The sequence below is a fragment of the Heterocephalus glaber genome, unplaced genomic scaffold (assembly GCF_053883595.1).
Source record: "Heterocephalus glaber isolate CG9 unplaced genomic scaffold, H.glaber_assembly_v1.0 deba00001481, whole genome shotgun sequence".
Lineage (NCBI taxonomy): Eukaryota > Metazoa > Chordata > Mammalia > Rodentia > Bathyergidae > Heterocephalus > Heterocephalus glaber.
In genome coordinates, this window is record NW_028258317.1 from 64,918,676 (window position 1) to 64,934,058 (window position 15,383).

General features: G+C 41.6%; 1 protein-coding gene across 14 annotated transcripts in view; it reads right to left on the reverse strand.

Moving 5' to 3' along the window:
* Tle1 (TLE family member 1, transcriptional corepressor) overlaps positions 1 to 15,383 on the reverse strand; it is an 89,402-nt gene that overhangs the window by 53,026 nt on the left and 20,993 nt on the right. For 7 of the 14 annotated variants that reach the window (XM_087184153.1, XM_087184147.1, XM_087184146.1 and 4 more), the window contains 2 exons: positions 9,069 to 9,131; positions 7,666 to 7,770 (listed from right to left, as the gene is read on the reverse strand). In XM_087184153.1, coding sequence (XP_087040279.1) covers positions 7,666 to 7,770; positions 9,069 to 9,131 — 168 coding nt within the window. The remainder of the gene's footprint in view (positions 1 to 7,665; positions 7,771 to 9,068; positions 9,132 to 15,383) is intronic. The other 7 variants (XM_087184155.1, XM_013078793.3, XM_087184154.1 and 4 more) reach the window with 2 other exon arrangements.

The window sequence follows — 15,383 nt, forward strand, 5'->3', positions numbered from 1 at the left end:
GGCACCAGAGGCAAAACTGATAACCATGCGTGTAGGCAGGCACCAGGAGGAATCAAACTCATCTTCACAGGCCGGGGATTTAGCTCAGTGGTTCTGGCGCCTGCCTTGCAAGAGCAAGGTTCCAAGTTCAATCCCCAGTACCAAAAAAAGAAAAGCAAGCAAGAAAGAAAGAGGAGAGAGAGAAGAGAGAGAGAGAGAGAAGAGAGAGAAAGAAAGAACGAACAAACGAACTCATCTTCACTCTACTTCAGTTCTACTTCAAAAGCTACATGATCTATGCTGTGCTTATCCCACCTTCCCTGCATAAATCTTACAGTTAGGAAAATAAGATCAGAGTCCTCAGACTTACAGGCCTGAATCAGAATGCATTTTAAGGTTGTTTCTGATTTGCGCTTTTTTTTTTTGGCAACGCTTTAAAAGGTAATGTTTGGATAGATCCACCTCAAAAACCATACAGGTATTAGGTAAAAAGATGCTTGGCATCATTAGTCAACAAGGAAATGTAAATTAGAGCCACATGGAAATGCCAGTTTACGCCTACTAGGAAGGCTGGAAGCAAAAAGATGGGCAGACAAAGTGCTGGGCAAGATGGAGAGAAACTAGAACTTCACCCACTGCTGTGGAGATGTAAACTGGTACAGCCACTTTAGAAAACAGTCTGGCCGTCGCTCAAACACTTAAAATAAAGTTACCATATGACCTACTGGCTGTACTTCTAGGTACAGGATTAAGAGAAAAAGAAAAATAAAAAAAGAGAAAAGGAAACATACATAATACTTGTACACAATATTCAAGGCTGGAATCTTCACAAGAGGAAACAATCTAAATGTTCGTTAGCTTATGTTTGGACAAACATAGGTTACGGTATGCTGATACAATGGAATATTCCTCACTGATAAAAGGACTGGTACCTGCCAGAGCACAGATATATCTTGAAAACATTATGCTATATAAATGGTATCAGACACAAAGGGCTACATATTATATGAAATGTGCAAAACAGGTAAATCCACAGCATTAGAAAGGCACTGGGCTGCCAAGGATTGGAGAGGACACATCGGAAGTAAATGCTAGTGGATTAGGTATGTTTTGGGGAAGATGAAATGTTCTCGAATTAGACAGTGATGGTGCACACCTCTGTGACTATACAAAAAATACTGAGTTGTGATGAGGTAAATCTGATGTAAGTAAATTGTTTCTTAAAAAAATAAACATACAGGGCTGGGGATCTAGCTCAGTGGTCCCCCCTCCCCCCGCCCCCTGCCTTGCAAGCGCAAAGACCCAAGTTCGATCCCCGGTACCAGAAAAATAAACAAACCTACAAACAGGCACAATTCATAAAACGGGGCCCTCTACTTTCCATTCAGGAGCTCTTTTCTCCCTCTAAAAAAAGAGAAAATATAAAATGGTGTGTACCAAGGAACCAAGTAGAAATCACAGGACAGTATGTGGGTGATTAAGAAGAAGTATCACCTTTGTTAATGCCTAAAAACCACAACGACACAGAAGAATCAGGATACTAAGGCCTAGATTACCTTGAATTCCCAAAGTTCACAGGTACTGCTACGGGAAACTGCCTTTTTTGGAAGGTGGTGATATTTTGAGGACTGAACTCAGGCCAAATGAGGCTAAACCTCACGTTTGTCAAAAGACACCTCATTTTACTGTTAAAAAAAAATTTAACCTAACCAAAGGAGAAACAGGATGCATAAAAGACTTCCTTGTAATACTGCTCCTTCCCTTTGGAAATGCAGTAAAAGGCCTAGGCTGGTGTTTAAATGGAAGGTGTACCGTTAAATATATGTCAGTAGAGCTAGAAGAGCCATGTTTGTTGTGTTATTTAGTCTTCTCTTGGTAACAGGATATGCATTATTCTCATAGGGTGAATTTGTTTTATAAAGAAACTTACAGCGGGGTTATTGTGGGGCTTTCTAGGGATTAGCTGCATACTCATAAGAATAAGAGGCTAACCTCATCCTCTTAAACTTCACACACTACAATCCCACGGATAGCTAACAGCTACAGCCAAAGGAGAAAAATAATCCAACATTTTGCTAATCCTTACACCAATCGCCTCATGCAACAGTGGAGAGCCCTTTAGGTCTACAGCTCAATCTCTCAGGGGCACAGTCTCAGGGACAAGCTTTTATTCATGGCCATCCCCTGCACAAACACACACAGCCAGACACCACACAATACCTCACACTTTTACTTCATAAGAAATTGTTTTAAAGCACAGAGTTTTAAATCTGTCTATGAAGCAGGAATATACAAATCTAACCAATAACTGGAGCTACTATAGGGCTTGACAGAAGTTATATTATGGAAAATAAATCATATAGCAAGGAAATAAGACAGAAAAAAATGCCTACATTAACATTACATTTCTTGAATTCCCAAAGTTCACAGGCATTGCTACAGGAAACTGCTGGGGGTGGGGGTGGGGGCTAATACTTGAGAGACTGAACTCAGGGCCTTCTCAATGAGTTGCCTCTCTACCGCCTTCTATGTTTTGAGACAGGGTCTCAGTAAGTTTCTCAGGGTGACCTTGAACTTGAAATCATCTGGCTTCAGCTTCCCCAGGAAGCTAGGATTACAAGCATGACCTAACACACCCAACTCAAAATTTTCTTACACCTTAACAGTCAGTATTGAGGTCACTATCAGAAACTTGGCCTTTTGTGGGTAGGAAGGACAATCTCTGCTGGTCACATGTCCATCTCTTCTATTTCTCTCTCCTTGCAATTGTATCAGAGGAGTCCCTGTAACTGTCTGCAGATGGCTTTGTTCTCTTTTTATGTTAGGTAAAGAAGTCAAAAGTGTTCTGTTCTCACATTTGTGCCTTCAACTCTACGTCCTTCTGGGAGGTTTTGTCCGTTTGTTTTTTGTTTTTTGAGACAGGGTCTCGCTATGCAGTTCAGGCTGGCCTCAAACTTGTGGTGATCCTTCTACCTCAGGTTCCTGATACTGAGATTGCAGGTATAAACTACTATGCCCGGCTCTATCTGCTCCTAAAACTTTTTCCTCTTGGGTGTGAACTTTTAAGTTTATTCATTAAAACCTAAGTGGTAGTGTTTTTTCACTGTGCTCTTATTAAAAGGCATACATGCATGACAACTTTATGGCAAGCGCTGGATCTAACCTCAAATATCTACATCCACGAAACCATTAGAAAAGGAACGGTGATGTGCTGCTCAGAGCGACTGTCTCAACAGGGGTGTGGCCAACTTGACACACAAATGGTTACAAGGACTTAAGAGAAACCAGGCACACAAAATTTCAACCAGGGAGTTGGGAGCACAAAGATTGAGAATGCCAGGGTCTGACCTCCAGAAAAGCCATGTGCAGTGTTATCCATCAACAGAGGGGGACACTGGGAAAGGCGAACTGACTCTACGAGGTCAAGAAGCAATGAGTGACACTCAACATCCTACCCAAGCCTGTCTGATCCTGGGCCATGCACACACGATCCGAGGGAATATATATACCCACAAACATTACCAGGTAGGGCAACAGGGGGTTAGAAATGAAATATACAACTATGTGATTGTTTGCTTTAAAAAAGAAAATTAAGGCCAAGCATAGCAGTACATGCCTATAATCCTAGCACTTGGGAGGCTGAGACAGAAGGATCAGCATTTCAAGGTCAGCCTGGACTACATAGTGAGACTATGTCTCAAACTACAGTATTACCCACCCCATCCTGCAACTGCAGTCAGCTAGTATTGACTGACTGATTACTTTTCAATCAAAAAGCAACTAACTTCATTTGAGGGTGGGGAAAACTGACTCAGAAGTACAGGGAACCTGCTGCAGTGACAGAACATCTCATGCAGTATGGGCCCTGGGAGTGTGCAAATGTCAAAAGTGATCAAGCTATACATGTAAATTCTGTGTACTTCACTATATAGAAATTTTACATAAAATGAAAAAAAGTCCCAGTATAAGCACAGAAATGTATTTCCTTATGTATTTATCTATACAGGCAGATCTATAGTAATTATCTGTGATATAAACTTTTTTAAAGGAAAATATTATTTGAAATCCCAATCAACTACAATCAATTAGTATTCATCAGGGCAGGTAAAAGAAAGCAAAGTGAGCCTGAAGAGTCAATTTTCCCTGCATTTAGATAGCATTCACTGATTCCACAAATAAGACTTTATAGCATGTAAAAACCAACATCATTTTCATCATTCTTAATACAACTCCAAATTGAAAAAAAAAAAAAAAAGTCTGAAGAATGTTGCTGTAATTTTTTTTTGGTACCGGGGATCAAACTCAGGACCTTGCACTTGCCAGGCAGGCGGCGGAACCACTGAGCTCTCCAGCCCCATTGTTGCTCTAAGTTTGAAAATGACTCTGATCTAGAAACTCAAGGTCTCCAATGAATGAGTCTGTTTTCCCTCAACTTGTTTTCTAAGCCATGAGGTGTGTCAAACCAAACAAGTCCTGTGCCTATTAATTATCCTTTTTATTGCTACAAGAATGCAACACACTGAGTGGGAAAGTTTATGAGAAGCACAATTCAGAACAGAGTTACAGTTACTACTCTGGCAGTCATCAAATTTGCTCAGTGGAAGCTATTTTTAAAAGTCCAGGGCCGCAGATTTAGTTCAGTGGTGTCATACCTGCCGCCTAAACGCAAGGTCCTGAATTTGATCCCTGGTACCAGAAAGAAGAAAAAAAAAAAAGTCCAGCAAAAATATTCCAGTAATTTGTTCAAATATCAACTATGTAAGATGCTCATCCTTCTTAAATATCAGTACTTGACACAAGTTGAAGGCAAGTAGAAAAGAATTAAAATGCAGTAGATTTTGTCACACAAGAGCTAAGATTTCTAGACTGGCAAGGACTGGGCACCATCCCTAACTCAACAAGGATACAAAGACAGAAAAGAAAACAATTCTTCATCTGCAAAAGCAGCCACAGGCCCGGACACAGCCTGAGCTCACCGAGAAGCCTGGTGTCTTAAGAAGACTTTTAACTGTTTCCAGGCTTGCTAAAGAGAAATATCTTAGCCCTGTCAAGCAAGTAGCAAGCTCCTTGATTGTACCTTAAAGGGAATGAGAATGTTTTGGCTCATTTGCATTTTAAAGGCTACTCTTTCATGATCTTTCACACTTGTAATAGATGTCTAAACCGTTAAATTACTATTTCTTTTCTTAGCTTGAAAGTTGGTGCAGACTAAGAGTGATGCAGACTTAGAGCATGGCCTTGCCTATTGTTCTTCACCGTAAGTCGTCCCTGAACAATGCTGACAGCTGCGATCAAACTAGGCTGCGTTTACTCTGTGCGCAGCTGCTGCTTGTAAGACAGACCGCCTCCTGGTGCCTCCTCCCTGGGGGAAGACAGGCTGACACACTGCATGTTCAATGACCGGGTGTGAAGGTCTGCTGAACTGTCAACCCAATTTTAGGCTACTTCACTTTTCCAGGATGCACACAATTCCTTTCAAGTAAAAATCAAACATATGCCAGAGCATGAAACTTATGTTGCAGGACAATTATTGATCACTGAAAACTTTAAAGAAGCTTCTGACATAAATTAATATACTGGTCCAAAAATTTCAGTGACAGTGACCGCACATCCCAGGGTACTAAGGACATGCAAGGGGCCTAAATCACATGCTAGGCCCAATCATCAATCTGACTTAATGGTGCTACACTATCAAAAGCTAAACTCAGGCCAGGGATTTAGCTCAGTGGTTTCACCACCGCCTGCTGCGCAAACATAAGGACCCAAGTTCAATCCCCGGTACTAAAAAAAAAAAAGCTAAACTACCTTTATAATCTCAACAACATCTTTCCTGAACTAAAGCCATTCCTAAAATTAGCCATTCACATGCCCTTCAAAAACAGCCTATTTTTATTTTTTTATTTCTCTCAAAGGACATCACTGTAAACACCTGGTTAATAAAATTGCTTCGTCTCTAAAGTGTAGATTCAAGAGAATCACAGGGGTTGGGTAGTGCCTCTCAGGAGTTAAATGCAACACTTTTACCACTGAAAACTTACATGTAAAAATCTACAGCTTATTAGAAAACAAACATGTTCCATGAAGTTTAGCTGGGTACTTCAGAATTGCTTTGCATATGTTTTCCTTTAATCAAAACAGGCTTTTCCATCCTCATTCATTTAGGTTAAAAAATTCCATGCTTAAGCTACAAGTACAATTCACTATTACTCTTTGTTAATCAAACACGGTACATGCAAAAGTACCAGTGAATATTTGATTTGATCTCTGAAATAAAGCAATTCTTTACACTAGAAAAGGGTAGAGAAGGCAGCAGACAAATGCAGATGTAATTGTGTTTTTTGTTGAATGTGATTAGAGCCCACTAAGTAACAGTCAAAAATGTGATCCTGAAGGGGAAGAAAGGCAGCGCCTAGATCTAGGGAAGAGGAGGGGGAATTGTTTATGCAGAGCTAAGCTGTCAAGTGTAATAAAGCAGCTTGAATAAAATTTAAGCTGAAAATCCACTGAAGCTCCCCATTTCAGGGAGGAAAAAGCTATTAAAAGGAAATGAAGGTCAGTCTCCCAGTTTATTTCACCTAATTGACTGCCAATAGCTTACCACAGGCAACCCCACTGCAGATCTGCAATTGGGAAACTGATGAAAGGAGCGTTTTCAAGCTGAGGCTCATTCTTTAATCCTCTTTGGCTCTTATGTTTTTTCTCCATCTCCAGTTGGGATGTAATTTTAAGCCCTGATGGATTAACTGGTTCCATTGTTTGTGGCCATCACTGGACTATGGCACTCCTAATCCATAAAGCAGCATGTCTAATTATCATCACAAAGTGTCTTAGGGAACTAGAAAGACCAGCAGGGCATCTTCTCACAAGCAATTAACATAAATTGATAAATGAGTGATTTGAATCAGTTCAAGGCACTCACATATGAATAAAATCAGAAAGGACCCTCCCTTGTCTCAGCTCCTTCTTGAGCTTAGTCTGGAAGGGGCAGAGCACATGAGAACCATCCAGGGTCCTGCAGAGGCTGGGGGATGAACTCAAGCAGGGGTGGAACACACAGTTCACCGGGTTCCTTAATGCCGGGCAGACGACTTGTGATTAACAAGCAGTGGCTGGCCCGGGGCAGACCGTACTCAACAGGGGAGGGCAGGAACCTGATGAAAAGGCTAGAGAGCACTAGGGCAAACAATTAACACTTCTTCAAGCGAAAGGGCTCCCTTCATTGGTGTGCCACTTAAAAATTCATGAACAAGGCACAAGAAAAAGAAGGAGCAAACAGACAGGTTCAAATACCCAGGAAAGCAAAAGGCAAAAGCAAAGAGAACCCTGAGAAATGACAGCTCAGAGACTTGTCTGGACCTCTCTACAGTCAAACATTCTAAGACAGAAGTGAGGCAAGTATTTACAGCTCTCACTGAAAGCTCTTACTCAACTGATGGAGTTAGGCATCAAGGGATAGACTGCACTTATTTTCTCATTTAAAAGTAGATTTGCTTTTCCTGCCCTCCTAAAATGTTTCTCCTGTCATCCCTCTAATGCTAATCCCTGTTCCCACGAACATCTCAGCATAGCCCAAACCCTTTCAATGCCCCCACCAAACAAGTCAACATTAGGGTACAGAAAATTACATACATATACATATAAATTAAGCCATCACACTATTAAGAAATGAAAGCTGGTTATACACACTGTAGGAGGTAGACCTGGTAGGCCACGTACCCCGATGATGGCATTCAACTCTGCCATGGTCACCTGTTTGGCACGTTCCACAGCCTGGGCCACCTGTTGCTGATGCTTTGAAAACAAGGAGAAGAGAACGTGTTAACAATAGCCAAGAACGCCCCGCCTTTTTTTTTTTTTGGTACCGGGGATCAAACTTGGGTCCTTGTGGTTGCACAGCAGGCGACGAAACCACTGAGTTAAATCCCCAGCCCTTCCCTATATATTTGAACAACAGAAAGACACACGCTGTATGTCCTATAGGTCAAAATATGGGGTCTAAACAGCCGCTTCTCAAGCACACATTACTTCACACGACACGGTAATTGGGAATGGCAAAACATCTATTGTGATGCTTGATATACACCCTAGGTCTGTGATCACTTCTCTTTAACAGACGCTGATCCGTCCAGCTCTGGCACTTCTGGAAATTCCTCTCTTCATTTAGCCTTTTGAGTCTTCGCTCAAAAGGAAGGTGCTACCTTCAGGAAGGAAAATCACCCTGCACCCTTTCCAACCCCACCCAAAAATAGAAAAGGAGTTTTGGGGGATTTGAGACCAGTGGAGATCAAAGTTACTACAGTCTAAACAACTAGATTCAAAAATAAATCAATCAGCATGGAACAGCAGAAGCTAACTAGAACCAAAGCCCAGTATTCTTACTCCAAGTCCAACAGGCTTTTCATCCTGCCCCAAGATACATTCATCCTGTACCCACTGAAGACACACTGCAGCATTTATTAGATTTATCTAAAAGGAGGGTAGACCTTTCAAAGCAAAACTAAACAGTCAATTTCACAGATTTCCCCCTCAAAATATTATGGTTAAACCTCGCGATGACTTTGTAACCAAATAAAATGGCTTTTCTATGTCCATGATTCACTAAATCAACATAATGTAAATATTTATTTTATCTTTGTGATTTATTATCCACTGCCTCCATAGATAGCACTGTCAAATGACTTGATGCACAAGTACATATGAGGTATCTGTGTCCATGGTGATCAAGCCCATGGAACCATTTTTAAGTTGGCACAAGAAAAGTTCTCTACCTAGAAGATAAAAAGAGCACCTGAGTCATCAGTACCTACCTATCAGGCTTATATTACTTACAGAAAACAAAAGCTTTATGCTTGATAATCATTTTGCCGTTTCCCATAGAAAAAAATTAATTTGGGGTTGAACTATTGTCACCACTTCTACAGTGTGCCCTCAGATGTGTTAGACAGAATGGCAGGGGGTTTACACACTTCAGCTGTAACAGATGTTCTTCACAGTTGCTCCTTGTGATAAAACTAACGTCTTAAAACTAGCTAATTTGCAAACAGAGAGGCAACATAATTGCACTTTAACAGTTGAACAGTTTTACTTACTTCCTGAGACAGAAATGGGATGACTTGTGCACAAATTGTATTCAATCTCTTGGCGATTTCAGTCTGTAAAGACAAAGTCATACAAATGTTCAGAATACTTTGCAGTTGGTTCTGAAAGTAGAAGCTTCATAACTTCAGCACCTGGGTCCTTCTCTCCTCTCACTCTGGAAGGCATGAAATTGTTTCCCCAGGTTATGTTACCAATATTTATCTGATAAACAGTAGATACCAGTCCCCATTGCCAAAGTAAGGCACAATGGCACACTTCATTGGTCACTTAATCAAAGATAATGAGGAGTCTGAATTGGAAAATCTATATGGTTTATTAGGCCAATGATGACAAACCTTTTAGAACTTACAATGATAACAAATAGCCGGCTGCAGCACATGTGCCTTAGGTTCACCACCAGTTGTTTAGGCTATCCAACTGTTTGTATCTGGAGACTAGAAGCCTCATAATGCACTTTTCCAGTAACGGCATAACATGATGCACATATGCAGTACATTCAAATTGGTGTGCGAAGCCATAATGTCAACACAGCCCAGGTTCCAAAGATGTGACCTGGTATGGTTGTGTCAAGATGTTTCCCCCAAAGCCTCATGCACACATAGATGGCTGAATCTAGAGTGTGTGATGCTGGGACTAAGGGCGTGTGATTACTAAACCACTACATACTGACTGGTTTGGCACCACCCTAGTCCTGGCAGTCTGGGTAAGATTTAAAAAAAGGGGCAGGAAGACGCTGTTAAGGTTCCCTTGTTGCTTTTGCTACCATGTGGGCACCATGAACTATTTCTCCTGTGACACCTTTCTGCCATGTGCCTCTCTGCCTTGGATCCAGCCAATTATGGACTGAAACTTCTACAGACTGTGAGCTAAATCAATTCTTTCCCCTTTAACTTTGAGTGTCGGGTATTTTGTCTCAGCAATGAGACAAAAGAAATTAACAAATCACCTAAGATGAAGAACAAGAAAAAGGACCCCACTGACCCATATCCCAAACTTTCGTACAATGAAAAGGATTTTAATGTTAGTATCTTTCACTGTCACAGAAAATTCAAACCAAAAACACATCACTGAACACAGAACTTAGGGTCTAGACTGATGGTTGAGTCACAACTGTCTGGGTATTTGGAAAACGTCACTAACAGGGCTCACAGTTCAGCTGACCATATGTCCTGAGTGTTCGGCCCTGGCTGTTCTAACAGAGAAAAGTCCTTCCACATCCACAGCAGTCCCTCTGCTCCAGGACAAAACACCCAGGGAGTGGGGGATACTTTGCTGCCAGCCTAGGCAGGGAAGGATCCACCTGCACACCTTGACACCCTATGGAAATACAAAGCAGTTCTGCTTTCTTGTAACAATAAAGAACCAGTTCTGCTTAAAAAAAGAAAAGGTCTTCTATAAAGAGGCCCAGCAATGACCTTATTTATGTCATCATTTTCTGTCCATGCTTACTAAATGCCACCTCTATTACTGAATTAGGCAATGAAAAGGAACAAGAGAAGAAAATTACAAAGCGAGCAGGCTATGCCCTTGGGAAACAGAATACAGTAAGATAGTGGAAAACCCAGGAACTTTAATCAAGTACATAAAAGAGAGTCGCCTTTTGTCCTCCGAGAGGATTCCAGTTAAATGAGCAGCAAAGTCTTTGGTTTTATGGGATTGGATTTAGGCCAACCCAACCCCTATTCCCCCTTACCACCATGTAAAAGAAATGTACTAGGAGGGGAACTGAGTGGTGCAGAGAGCAAAGCCATGACTTGGCTTTAGCTAGCGGAACAAACATATATGCAAAAAAGGGTGCAGCTGTACCAGGTGCAAACCTAGAACTGGGTCAGCCCCACTCGGTTCATTTGATCACAGCCGCCCACTCAAGCTACCTCAAGGTCATGGCTCTCCTCAAAAGCATGCACATAATGCCTTTCTTTTAGAACAGAGCTGTGTTCACCCTATCGATCTACCTATCTATCTAAATTAGCACATCAGCACATCCCACTATAGAAGCATACCAATATTGAAGCACTCCTGACACCAGAAGCTATTTACATTCTGTCTAATTTTCTACAATCACAAACTGTCAAATAACCCTCCACACAGATCTCTAAAGGCATCCCTGGAAAGGAAACTTCTGGGTCGAAGTGCATACATATTTTAAGTTGTATGCATGCTGCCAAACTGCCTAGCAGAAAAGCTGAACCAATTCACATTGCTGTCTGTCTACAAAGGTGCTTGCTCTCGCACCCAGTGTCAATATTGGGTTTTGTTGGCCTTTTTAAGAAATCTGTATTCATCTAATAGATTTTAAAATGACCTCATTTTTATTTGCATTACTTGGATCCTTCCTGAAGTCAAACATCTTTTTATACATTTACTGGTCCACAGTATTTTTCCTTTCTCCATTTTCTGTCAAGTGTTTAATCTTGCTGCCTTTTGTAGCTGTTCTTGACATAAAATATTAACCCTTCATCATACTTTGCCCAACTTGCTATTTGTCTTTCAACCTCACCTAAAATGCATGCTTTACTGTATAGAACGTAAGTTGTTATACAGCCAAATTAAAGGATTTCTCTTCCTACACTTCTGGGCTTTGGACAAGAAACTGGAAAATACAAAGATTATAGGAGCCATTCTTTGTTTTTAGTTCTATTTGGCTATACTTTCTACACTCAATTACTTGATCCAGGTGGAATTTACTTTGGGTTAGGAAGAAAAGATGTCATCTTTAATCAATGAAAATATGTACGTGTTGTTATGTAGAATGGCTTCAAAGTAGAGTTGGACATGGTCAAAGGATTAAGATCCACTCCAAATGAAGTTGTACTGTAAACCTTTACTAATGAAGTGATCAAAAAGTAAACAAAAGAAGTACAGATTAAAGCAAAGACAACATAAACTGGGTTAGCCTAGGTAAGAGGGAAGCAGGAGGAAAACAGCTCAAAGCTTGAACTGATGGGAAACCATCAAAAGCCATGCCACACGTCCTCACAGCTCCAAGCAACGGTCTGCAGAAGAAACAGGAGTAAGTGCAACGGGGAAGGATCTCATCCAAACAGTCTTCCCCCTCCCCCGGTCTCTAAACCTGATCTTAAGAGATGTTGACCAGTGAACTTGATTTCTGAACCTGAAACTTCAATTCAAGCCTTGGCTTTTCTCCTTACAAGGTGATACACACTGGACAAGGAAGGCACTGAAATGCTCTGACTGTGCAGGCTCCTCAGCCTAGATGACAGAGAGGAGGAGGGGAGCCCTCGTGCTGGCAGCCCAGGGATGCTGTCTGTACGCGCCAGTGCTTTCTGAGTGGTAAGTACAGCACCGCTGTCTCCTCGGGGGCATCTCACAAAGGCTGCCCCCTTGGTTCAAACAGCCTCAATGGCAAGAGTGTAGAAGTCAACAATAGTTCTTAGTATCATCTCCCACTTCAACACAAGAGCATTCTGATATTCCTAATTGAGCACAAACAAACAGGTAGTAATGGTTTGCACCCCCGATTCTATTCCAGGTCACAGAACCTGCTAAGAGGTTCACGGGGATAGTGCACCCACTTAACAAATATTCAGATACTTCTGAGTGCTAGACAACTCCCATGAAAAAAATGCACTAGCTCTATTTTCCACCTAGATATCATTTTTGACTCAAAGCTGAAGACATACTTGCTAGGTCACAGTGTTTATAAATAAACTTTCCCTGAACCTGTAGTTCTGACTTTGTATAAGCCAACACTAAACCAGCATTGCAGAGTTATCCCCAACCAAATCTGCAAGGACCCCCGACACACACACACACACAAATTTAAGGAGCTATGTGAAGGTCCTAGAATCCAGCTTGACTTCACAGACAGCTTCCACCCCAAGGTAGCAAGAGACAGGGGGTGCAAATTACCTCCCCACAGCAATCTTTCATGGCCCCTGCCCATGCCAACTGCCCTCACTGATTTGCACCTCACAGCTCACACTACAATCCAAACATTTAGCAAACCAGTGCCAGGGGTCCTGAGCAGTTACACCTGCTCCTGGGTCCCAGGGAACATCACTAATCCACTTCAGAGTGTCATCAAAATGAAGTGAGCTAATAAATAAGCTCCATGTATTATGCCAAAGTGCTATACAGACCAAGAGAGAGTCCCAACCTCAGACCTCCCTACAGTCCACTTAGAAGCTGCCTTTGCCCACAGCACCGATAAACACACTCTTCTCTAGGCCTTTAAGACCCTCCGTGGCACTTACTATCATTTGATAAACTAAACCTATGTGCTGAAATGTCACATATTGCACAAAGCTCCCAGCTTCCTGCAACAAGTTTTCTCAACACAAGATGGGGCAGCATTAGGAACAAGGCCCTTATTAACTACTTAAGACTTATTTCCTTACCAAACCTCTCCCACTAAAACTGATCCACATGTACACTACTCATACTTTCAAAGTCAAGTTTTACTTCCTATAAAACCAAATCTCTGTGCGGCCCTGAACTCAATGACCAAGAGGCAGCAGATAAACCATTACTAAACTGTGCTGGGGTAAGGCTACTTAGAAAAGTAAGTCACATGTAGTAGGTATAAGAGCCATGGACATGGGGGCTGGGAGGTATAGCTCAGAGGCAGAACATGGGGTCAGCATGTGCAAGACCCTGGGTTAAATTCCCAGCACCACACCAAAAGGGGAGAGGGGATTCATGTACATGTATATTTTAACTGAGCTAAAATATGACCCAATAATGTACCTCGAAGATCCACAATGAATCAAAAGCTCGCATGTCCTGCAGAGCTTTTAAACTGAAGATATGTTCTGGGCATCTCAGCTGAAGTTTTAGGGTTCAGTTCCTGAAAGCTCAGGCTGGGGAGCACAAGGACCCGAGTTCGATCTCCAGTAAAAAAAAAAAAAAGAGACACCACAGAGAAAGCTCAGCTTGCCATCTTTGTGTACCCCTCACACCCTAAGTACAAGACTAGCAAGCCTCCTCCTCAGCATCCACACGTTCTCCCTCACACAGGGTAACATTGCTGTTTAAGCTCAAAGCAGGGCAAGGGCTACGTAAGAGTTATTGTCCATGGCCTCAGAGCAAGCCAAGGGCACCATGCCTGAAGCCAGCTAAAATTGCAAATTGATGGATCATAAAAATGGTGCTTAAACGGACGACTGGCACATTCATCTTTTGGTTTCCCTGAACCAAGCAGGAAGTGAGAGAAAAACATAGTGGAGCACTGGTAAGAAGGGTCTGGCAATAGATAAACAGGCAAGAACACAAAAGCAAAGCACGAAAAGGAAATAAGCGGACACTTAATCCCTTCTGGTCAGAAGTTTCTGAGTGTATAAAATGACCTTAGAAGGCAGGCATGGTGGTGCACACCTGAAGTCCCATCACTGGGGAGGCTGACTCAGGAGAAATGAATTCAAGGCCACCCTGGACTACACAGCAAGCCCTTGTCTCAAAAAAAAAACCAAAACATAAATAAACAAATAAATAAACGTGACAACCTTAAACACAGAAAATACCTTCAGCCTCACCAGCAAACAAACAAAATGGAAATTTTAATTTTGTTTTACTTTTTTGAGACGGGGTCTCACTATGTAGGCCACATTGGCCTGGATCCTGTCTCTGCCTCCTGAGTTCTGGGATTACAAAGGTGTATCACTACACCTGGCCTAAATGGAAATTTTAAGTAAGGTAGGTCATTTGGAACCAGTTAAAATAGTTAAAAAAGAAAAATTAAAATCCTATGGTGATGTGTGCTGAGGAAAACTGGAACAATCATACATTACCAACCCATGGAAATAAACTGGTATAGTTAGTTGCCTTAGAAAGCACTGGGCAATGTGTTTCAAAAGCATGAAATTATTCAAACCCTTTGGAAAGGCTTCCCACAGCTAAGAATTTATCCTAAGGAAATAGTTCAAATGAAAAGCATTCCATGCATGAAGCTGTTCACTATAGCACTAGTTTCAAAGCAAAAGAAAAAAGGTCAGGTAAAGATAGAACAGCAGTTCAATACATCACAACCATTTGCAGTTTTTCAAAAACTTAACATTTGCCCTCCTAATAAATCAGTGGTTTAATACTAAGGGAATGGTTAAACACACTACCCCAACCCACAGACGTAACAAGTAACCATTAAAGTCATATTTCAGATAAGGATGCTAAAATAGCCATTATGTTTACTAGATGGGGCAGGCGAAGAACAAAAACATAGTGTGCGAGCGTGTGCGTGCACACGCGCGCGCTTGTGTGTGTGTGTGTGTGTTTAAATGCATGCATGTGGCCAGGCACTATAAAATGATACCCAAAATAGAAAGTGATCATGCTGTGGTTGGTTACTG